Source organism: Phalaenopsis equestris, unplaced genomic scaffold, assembly GCF_001263595.1.
Source record: "Phalaenopsis equestris unplaced genomic scaffold, ASM126359v1 Scaffold000540, whole genome shotgun sequence".
In the NCBI taxonomy this organism is placed as follows: Eukaryota; Viridiplantae; Streptophyta; class Magnoliopsida; order Asparagales; family Orchidaceae; genus Phalaenopsis; species Phalaenopsis equestris.
The window spans coordinates 31,826-42,630 of NW_018164980.1; the positions used below are offsets into that span (position 1 = coordinate 31,826).

General features: G+C 32.0%; 1 protein-coding gene across 1 annotated transcript in view; it reads left to right on the top strand.

Annotated features, from left to right (window-relative positions):
- Nucleotides 1-3,705: 3,705 nt before the first annotated feature.
- The window catches only part of LOC110028911, a gene marked incomplete at its 5' end in the record, with an annotated part of 117,098 nt that continues 109,998 nt past the window's right edge, over nt 3,706-10,805 (top strand). Inside the window, 3 exon segments of the mRNA XM_020730960.1 lie at nt 3,706-4,071; nt 4,168-4,237; nt 9,619-9,661. Coding sequence (XP_020586619.1) covers nt 3,954-4,071; nt 4,168-4,237; nt 9,619-9,661 — 231 coding nt within the window.

The following is a 10,805-nucleotide window of genomic DNA, read 5'->3' on the forward strand; positions in this document are numbered from 1 at the left end:
AAACTTATGAGGAGTCTTGTGTGCATTTATGTTTTCAATGTTTGATTGCTAGGGAAGTGTGGGTAGATTTGGGCTAGCTGCTGGGGGGCTTTGCAGTGCATGGGTGGAATGGCTTGGTGGAATGCTCTCTTTACTGGAAGGATAAAAGAGGGGAGACAATTTCTCTTTCTTTCCTCCCTTTCATTGTGATCTAATTTATTTTGATTGCTAGGATATCCGCAAGATTTGAAGGATCTTTACCTTCTATTAAAAACATTGTTGCTAATACTATGACTTCTTTAAGTAAGGTATTCATAAGCAAAGCTTCCTCTTCCAGTCAAGTTTTTTGCAATGATGTTAAAAAACTTATCCTATTCAGATGGTTACCTCCACCCAATGTTTGGATGAAAATAAATTTTTATGGTAGTCTTAAAAATGGATTGGCTGTAGTTGGTGGCTTATTTAGAGATCATAATGCAAGATGTGTGGGCTATTTCTCTTCTCCTTGCTGGGTTGAAAACCCTTTATAAACTGAGATGTGGGCTAATTTCATGGCATTATAATAGTTGCTAGCCAAAAATGGTGTTATAGGTATTGTGAAGCTGATTCAAAAACGTTGGTTGATATTTTAATCTGGAAAGTTAAGCCACCATGGGGAGTTCTCAACGCTCCGAATAGGATCAGCTATCTTATTTCTTCTCAGAGTCTTATCATTCAATAGAGCTTTACATCTAGAGAGGGTAATAGACCTGCTGATTTCCTAGCAAAAAAAGTTCATTTTAGGGTGAATGTTGGGAAGATTCTTTATGCTAATCTTAAAGCTCTCATGGTTGGGGACCAGTTAGATATCCCCCATATTAGAAGTTGAATATGCTCCTCTTTTACTTTTAGGGGACTGCTTTATATTCTTCCTGTTTCACTTGCCCTTATTCTCTCAAGTTAGTAATGGCCTCTTTGGTCTATATTAAGTTAAAAATGTTAATTAGCTGTTTTGATTGACGGTGGGGTACCCTTTTGCAAATTTTCTATTGATTTCTTTATATCATTCAGTTTTATCTCACCTGCTCTATTTTCTATGGACTTGTTGTGCCAATGTTAGTGATCTTTTGTGATTGGTTGTGTTCTGAAGTATTCTCTAGTGAACCTTCTATCTCTTGTGTAGGGTGTGTTCACTCTCGTCTGTTTGGGGGGAGTTTGGAGTGCTCTTTATGCCAGGCTGTCAGGAGGTTCTGCTTTTAGCTTTTGGGGTATTGTTGGTGGGGCTATGGCTTCTGAATATATGGTTAACCTGGGGGTTTCTTACTGGTCTGCAAGTGGGGAAGTGTTGCATTATTTGGGCGCTTTCGTTCCTTAACTGGTTGTGTTGGATCTTATCTTTATGGTTTTGGGGATACAACACTTTGTTTGGAGGTGCTTTGGTTTGTTTTCAAGTAGATCTCTGATGGGTGGGACTTCTCTGATGTTGGGTGGCTATGGATTTTTGGGGACTTTCACTACCTGTTTCATGCGTTTAGGTTTGTTTGGTGGTCTTCTAGGGTGTTTCTATTTTATTTTATTTCTGCCTTTGCTTATTTTCTAATGCTCTAGAATTTCCTTTTCACCGGCTATGTTGGTTCTTATTTGCTATCTGTCTTGTCATGGTTTGAGAGTGCTTGGAGTCCTATACTTAGGTTTGGAGTGCTGACAAAGGTTTGCTTTTGGTCTTGCCCCAGTTTTTATACATATTCCTTGGAGGATTGTGCCTGTTTGGATGAATCTACTGGCCACTGTCTCTTGGTGTTGGATATGACTCTTTAGCTTGGACTGTGGGCTCTCAGACTTTTTTATAGATATGAATCTCCTGTTTCCTGCTAATCTAGGGTCTTCTTACTAGTCTTTTGGGTTTACCTACTACAAATTAACAAGTACTTCTTGACGATGATGATTTTAATGATTATTTAAAATTGAAGGGCTCTCAAATTTGAATTACATGCCCTTGATGATGATTTTAATGATTATACTTCTTTATGAAAGTTGGCATGTACATGCAATCAATGGAAGTTATGGAACTCTTTCGTATATATACATTAGTAGCAACTAAGAATTATAGCATTAGTTGGAAATATATATCCTTTAAAAAATTGATGGAACCTAAAAGATTTTGGATTTATTGTAGTTGCTTTTGTTGGAAATATATATCCTTTAAAAAATTGATGGAACCTAAAAGATTTTGGATGAAATAAAGAGGTTAATCATGTTTTCCCATTGTTAAAAACGAAGAATGGTTGTTTAAGGAAAAATAAAAAGCCTTCAAAGAAGAAGAAAGACGTGTCAGTGTAGCCTATTGAGTGAGATGATAATTTAGTTACTTGTAATGCCTACTATTCATATCCTTCATAAAAACTGAGTCATTTACATAAATAACACCCAATTCTCATGTATTTACCATCTAACACAAAAATATATTATTTTTACATTTATTACAATCAAATTTGTCATATCACCCAAATCTTTCGTGTCAGATGAAAAATATCACTATATAACTTAAAAAATAAAATACATATTTTCATGTACAGTTTAAGTTGGTATATACGTAAAAGTTGAATTGTAGGTGTTAGGTATGTAAAATACATAAGAATTGAGTGGTATATATATAAATCTTCCTAATTTATGATTAATTATTTTTGTTTTTGTATGAGTATTATACCTACTAATTCTTAAAGTAATGGCACTCATTAGTTATGAAATATTGTAATGCTTATTTTTGCTGTGTTATATATATTTTTTATTTTCTCATGTATTCACCTTGTAATTAACAATATCATAGTAATAGGGACAATTCTATCATATTAAAATTCTTGAATTGTACTTTTATATTTATCATAGAATAGTTCTGTTATTACTGCTGTGGTTGAATACTATTGTGTTAGCGACCATATAATTTTTAAAATGTACTATGTAGTATCTACAAAACTTGTTCAAACAAAATTGGATCATTGTTTGGATCCAATTTAAAGTCTTAAACTATATTTAAGAAGGATTTGAACAAGGTTTAAAATCTTAAAGAATATTATTCAAAATTCATTTTAATTTTGTATGAATTAGTGTTGATAACCATGAACTTTTTGTAATTATTATATCATATTTTTTTAATCTAGATTAAAATTTCCAGATATATTTATCTAAAAAATACAAATAGCAAGTTTATTTAATAAGTTTAAGATTGATCATTTCTTATGGACGAGTGAAATTGTCCTTTACACAAAAAATTATTAACGTTGATTTGTTGCATTGGGGCCATTTGAGATCAATTTTTTTAATTTTAATTTAATTTTTTTTAATATTATGATTTTATAAAATATTTTTAGTTGTGCTAATTGCTTTTAAAAACATTTAAAATATCTTTTAAATATTTTAAGTATTTTTTAAAATAAATTGATTTTGCTTTAAAATAAAAACTTATGAAATTATATTAACTAAATTCATTTTTAGAAAATAAAAAAAATGAATTTAAATGAGGCCAATAGCATAAAATCTTTATATATATATATATATATATATCATGAGTTTCCTTATATGTATATATTGTATATATAAATATTATATATATAAGGAAATATATACATGTAAGGAAACTCATGTTTTCTTTTTTTCGGAAGACTTATAGTTAGTTTTATTAAAAATAAAATATAGGGTTAGAATAAGATAACTAACAATATAATGCACTAAAGAAAACTTCGAAAAAAGAAAAAAACACCGAAAAAAGGAAAAAAAACACCACAATATGACAAAAACGAAACCCACAACACCATCAGATGTCAATATAAAAATTTTGATTGCGAATTTTGATCGACAACTGTAGCGGCAAACAAGAACAAAAGAAGCCCGAGTTTTTAGGGGGAGAAAACAGGCTTTTCTGCCGGCATTCAGGATCAATCCTTCGCTTTTTAGGGTTTCGTTCCCCAGCGTTCTTCATTAGTTCATCGAAGACAACGATGAACGCCGTTTTGGCGCATGTCAAACGTTACTCTGTTCCCCTTGTTCTTTTTGCCCTTGGCCTCTTCTTCCAACTTGTTGTTCTCCCGTCTTCTTATCCTTCATCGCATTACGATGGTGAGTATTGATCTTTTTTTCCCTACTGATGTCTAATTTCCCCGCCTTTCCGAACACTTCTTCGAATATAAAATTTGATGTTTCAACTCTTGCCAGTTTTGCTCGTCAGAAGGTTTGCGCCTGTGGAGGAAATAGAGGAAGCTTACAGCAAGCTATCCTCCAAGTGGTACGACAAATATTTCTCGCAGACGCTCTAATCTTCGATGCTATTGCCATTATTTGCCCGTTCGGAAGTTCTGCCAACGTTTACTTTTGTACACCATCTGATAAAGAAGATCGACTTGTTATAAAAATTCTTTGACTTTCTATCAAAGGCTCATCCATTAGTCGAACTAAATGTTTTCTTCATGAAATTAGCAGCAACACCTTATAGAATTATTGATGTTTTTTAGCTTTTCGGAGATGGATTTTGATACTTAAAAATTGATGATATTTGTCAACTTATAAATAAATTTTATCTTGAAGACCTCACTTATACATAAAAGCTACACTTAAAAATTCAATTATAACATTTTAAAATTGAAAATCATTAAAATTAAAATTTTCTTAGAACATTTATAAATTCTTATTTATGATAAGTGCTGGCTAAGATAAGATTACTTATCATATATTCTCTTGTTGGTTAGGACATATGGAATAGAATTGAAGATAATTTTCTTGTGAGTTCATTGATAACATATATTAAAAATGATATTGTAATGACTTTCGATGTAGAATCATTATCGGCTAAGACATACTAAATAAATTGAAAGATAATTTTCCTGTGAGTTGATTTATAACATATATTGAAAATTATATTATAATGAGTTTTTTTTTAATTATTTTATATTTGAATTCTTTTAATCGATTTATTATTTCACCCCTTATCTCCTCAAATTCTAGTTCTGCAATTTTAGGTTGGTGCATATACTTGTACACAACCAATGGAGAGCTTTCACAAATTTGTGTGCAAGCTGCCAATCGGTACTTTTGAGCATAATAATTTCACTACTGTACACACGCCTACATGCCTTCATAATCTATCTGTCTATTAGAACTTTATAAAAGCTGCTTTATGGGTTGCATTATATTAACAAAACATCTTTTATGAAGAAAATTTTCAGAAAAACAGTTGAACTATTTTCACAAGTTGTTATAGCGATATATTGACAAAACACTTCACAAATATACTTGGAAAGAATAAATGTTAACAAGAGCTGATGATACTATTTGATTTCTAACTCAACATGACACATCTAGCTAGAAGTGACTTGACCTAGAAATAATTAAAAAAAAAAAAAAATCAAGTTGCCAACCACAGAATCTTGTGACTATACTGGAAATTTTACCCTTAATGTAAGATCCCACCTAGCCATGGATTTCTCTCAATAAAGGTGCCTTTGATCTTTTGATGTTCCTGTGATTCCAGTCCAAGATTTACTTGCTGAGAATTTCAAATGTTTTAATCCTTGTTTGGCAACTCATACTCCTGCTCTCTAGACACGAATGTCAAGATGTCGCTAGGCAGCTTCCCAAGCATAGACTGGCTCGAATTTTCCAGCTGTTTAAAGATCAACAGACAAAGAAAGAGAAAATGTTAGATTAGTAGTGCATGGACCGAGGAACAAGTTATATGCAATTGAATTGAAAAACAAAGTAGCTAGTGTAACAGCACTGCAAAAGTAGAATACCTTCCAACTTCCTACAAGGGAAGTTAATCTAGTGGTTATTGTAGGCTGCTAATAATTCCAAATAAGCTGCTGCCGCTTCCTTGACCTTACTATTGCCCAGCTATGGCCCTTCTCCCATGTCAAGTACTGCTATCTAGAATTCCATAAAAACCTACTAGCAATCATACAAGTCAATTTTGAGAAATTAGGTAGATCAATTTGTTACACACAAAAAAAAAAAAAAAAAAAAAAAAAAGAAGAGAGAATCACAAAAATGTTTTTGTGCATAAATATGGATATTATCTTTCATTTCTATTTAGCATTGCACACTAGCAATGGTACTTTTTGTCTATGATATTCTTTTATGCTAATTACTATTATTTTAAATTTATCTCGCCTTATTGATATGTCTTTTACTCTTCATTGTACATATCGAAACCGTCTTAAATTATTGTTCACTATCTTTTAATTAATACTTTTCTCTTTCAACGCTTCTTGGACAAGGGTGATTTGGAATTGCTTCTGTAATTTTTTTAATATTCATTTTAGTTTTGCTGCACAAGTATTTAACATTCCAATTTCTGTTACATGCAACTTAATTTTTGTTGTCTTTTTATCGCCTAGAACTTGATTTACAAACACTACTAATATAATTGCATTTTAAATTTACTTTATAAACATTATTTTTATGAAAATTTTAGTGCCCTTGATGCACTTTTCTTTTTTGACTGCATACTTTATTATAGAAGTTATTTCCTTACATTATCCCAATTTTCATTTCTAGTAAATCCGAGATACTTAAAACACTGTACATATTGGTATCACGTGACCTTCTTGCAATATTGCCTATTACTAAAATTTTACCTTATATGCTTAATCTTTATTTTTTTATTTTTTAACTTTTCACTAATTTTCTAGAGTATCACTTAGTATATAACTATTTATAAATGTTGTACGCTAAAGAACCTTAGTATGAATATAATTTTTAAACATTTTCATAATCACTAGAAAAAAATACATGGATTTAATATTCATTATTGATGTAGTTTAGCTAAGATCAGGAACTCTTTAGCCACTTTTTAACTTTATAAATTCTAGTCAATGCTCCATTAGTTGCCTTTGTATAAAAATAATGTTTGAAGTTTGATGAGTTCTTCTTGGCATACAACCAACTTTTTTATGGACATTGCAATTTTTAAATATCTAATCATATGCTTAGTTACTTTTTATCAATAACGTCATTTTGTGAGTTATAAGTTTGATTGCCCGTTAATTACCAAAAATTTGAAATATGTTTTAGAACTATTGATATTAAAATACACCTCCAATCCTTTGACAACTTGCTTGTTTTTAATGTTTTATTGAAAAGGTTTGTTGAGCAAACTAATCCAGCATCATTGATCACTTGAAATCTCAATAATTGTGTCATATGGATCATAAGTCTGTTGAACTCATATTCTATATTCAATTCATTAAAAAAATTATTTTATTAGCTGTCTTATAGTTTTGTTTTAATGCTTTCATTTTTAACCTAGTGCTTATCATATTAGCCTTTAACACAATAGCATGGTCATTGCCTTTAGATGCCCTATCTATTGCCTTGCAGTTTTATATATTTTCTTTCCTTTTTCCTTAGTATTTTGTTTTGCTAACTCTCTTCATTGCAATATTTCTTGCTTCTCTATAATCATTGAAGCTCTGTGTCACCCTTTAGAGACACTATTTTTTAGCTTTTTGTGTTTCTTCATTTGAGACCCTCTCCTTATGGAAGGTCTAATCCGAGACTCTTCTGAAACTCTTATGGATCCTTGTAATTGTATCAAACATTTGATTCCCCATCAAAATTGGTTCAATGATAGAGTTTCAATTTGTCTCTCTTAATGAACAACTATACAACAACAAGCCATTATCTCTCTTGTTGGGGTCGGCTTCAATCTTTTTTCTTCATTGTGACCTATTGAGTGTCATATTTTCATTTAAATCTAATAAATTAAGATCTTTTTTTTTTTGTATACAACACGCCCAAGTTTTTTTAAGTCTATCTTTACCTTTCTTAACTTAAGTCAAATCTAAAACATCCAATCTCTTAATTGAGTCATTGGATAGTTGACATTTAATGTGGACAAACCATCTAAGACGACTATCTTTAATTTTGTTTGCCACTAGAGCTACTCAAACCTTTTCACGAGTATATTTGTTTTGCATTGTCTCTAAATGTAAAGCCACTCATTCACTTGAGCACTCTCATCTCAATAACACTTATTTTATGCTTTTCTTTTACATGCCAACATTCTTGCCATAAAACATTGTAGGCATCACCACCTTCTTATAAAATTTTTCTTCAAGTTTAAGCTGTACTTTTATATCACATAATAGATCTGACACATTTCTCCACTTTAACCATCCAACTTGAATTCTACTAATAACATCCCCATCTATATCACCATCACTTTGTCCAATTGATCCAGGATATCTAAAACAATCACTCCTTTTACTGATTTGATCACCCATTGTTACAACATCGACACTAGCTCTACTGTTGCTAAAATTACATTTCATAAATTCAATTTTAGATCTAGTCAAACGAAAGCCTTTAGACTCTAAAGTTGACCTCCATAATTCAAAATTTTCCTGAACTCTCTCTCGTTATATCCACAAGAAGGATATCATTAGCGAAAAACATACACAAAGTACATTCTCTTATGAATATCCAGTAAGAAAATCCATAACCAAAGCAAAAACATATGGGCTTAAAGCGATCCCTGATGTAATCCAACTAAAATAGGAAAGAAAATTGGTCAATCCTCTTCGTGTTTGAACACAAGTAATAGCTCTAGTATACATATATTTAATGATTTAAATATAATCAATGTTAAAACCTTTCTTTTCTTGAACTCTCCAAAGTAATTCTCTTGGAATCTTATCATAATTTTTTTTAAATAAACAAAAAATATATGTGGATCTTTTTACTCTCTCTGTATTTCTCCATCAAACAATTGAATAAATGTATAGCTTTCGTGGTAGACTTGCCCGACATGAATCTAAACTTTTTTTGAGAAATCTTGGTATCACGTGTCGTAACCTATGCTTAATTACTCTCTTTCATAACTTTAATGTATGACATATTAACTTAATCCCTTTATAATTTGCACACTCTTTTCTCTCTTCCATGCCAAAAAATTGTTTACTTTTTTTTTTTTAACTTTCCACCAACCTATCAAAGCAAAAGATTTATTTTATTAATTTCTTTATCTATATAATACATATTTCAAGTCAACTGAAGCTGAAGATACATGTGCTCTTTTAGCGCAATCCTCTAAGTGACATTTTATTAGTCAATTGATCTATTAAAATTGACAATTCTAGACTTAGAATTGATGTCTTGCTTAGGAAATTTATTGGCATAATATAGCTTTTGTTGCATCTATTTAAATGGCACAAATAACAGCATAGCATTCTGGAAATTTTTTTTTGTTGGCATAAAGATAGCATAGTATTGGTTGGTATAATGCTGTTTTTTCTAGCTTCTTACATGCACAAAGGATAGTATAGCTTTTTCTTATTATTATTTTTTTGTCTGGACGAATGGCATTCTGTTTATGGATTAATCTCTTAACACGGACTCTTCTCTTCGATAAAAAGCTAAATCTGTACGAATGATGATAAGTCATTAACTTCAGTGTACATATAGCCTATTAAAGTTGGATCACAGTCAAGTTTTTTCATGGCGGTTATTTTGCTCATTCAATCTGAAATTAAATCTTATGGTTGACCTTTTTTATTCTATGGGTTTTAATTTTTTGAAGCTAAATTGATACCTTTTCTGATTTCTGAAAGCTTCCACAGGCAAATTTTCAAGTTCTTTTGACTTACATATGATTTCAATTCAAAATGTTAGGTTTTTGAATTTGGACGTGCCAACTGTCCCTGAATTTCTTAAGGTTAGTAACTTAATGTTTTGATATGATGTGATTGCTGATCTCTCATATTAACAAGTGCGTCAATTGTTTGTTTCTGTTATACTTTCATTTCACTTTTTAAAGTTGAAGTAGAGCGTTTACAATAAGGATTAATGCAAAACTGTAAAGCGAACTCTGATACCTGTTACAGGAGAGATGATATAAATGAGTATTTGTTACGAAGTTATGTCAAATGATAATTTATTCGTTACGTTTGTCACATGCAGAGATGGCCATAAAAATTTTAAGTTTCCATTAACGATTATAGCTATTTGTGGATCAGGAATGGTTAGAACAAGGAATGCCTTCAAAACTGATTCATTTTCCTATCTTGATTATTGTTGATTCTGTCAATAGTTTGAAATTTAGTTTAGATTAAATTAAATTGCCAGCTAATGATCAGTTTTCTCAATGATCTTCTGGCAATTGTTTGCCTGTAGAGTGTGGTTTTTTAGTTTTGATTAGTTTGCTCATATAGAAGTACATTAAGTTGACTCTGTAAAACCTAATATGTTACTCATTTTGGTGTCAATTTTTTTATTTATTTGAGGCTTTGAGAGAGAAAGAGGACAGGAAAAAGTGAGTAGAGAAATTTCCTGTTCTTTTGGGTTAGTGAGAGGGAGAGGTTGTTGGCTATTGGGTGGAAACTCGCCGGAGTTGGGCTGCCGATGAGTTAGAATAGATAGTGGCGAGATTTCTCTCTTTAGGAGAGAAATAGGGGAGAGGAAGAAAGACAGGGGGAGGTGATAATCATTGGCTGTGGAGTAGTTTTGTGAGAATGACGGTTAGGGAGAGATGGATGGGGCAGGGATGCACTCAGTCAAAGAAGAGGATGCCAATGAAAAGGTGGTCGGTGGTTGAGTGCAAGGATGGGATGATGCGTTGCTTGTTATGTGCATGATGCGAGAATGGGAGGAGCGCAAGAGGCGCAAGAGAGATTGACACTAGCGAACATGAGTTATGACTTGGGTGTTGTGCGTCCAAAGTCGAGGCGTGGTTGCTAGTAGCATGTGAGATGGGGCAGAGGGGTGTCACGCGAACAAAGAGAGTTGCTGGGCTGTGGCTAGAGCGGGCTAGAGTCGAGATAGTCAAGGGTTTAATTGAGGGAGGGAGGGAGGGAGGGAGT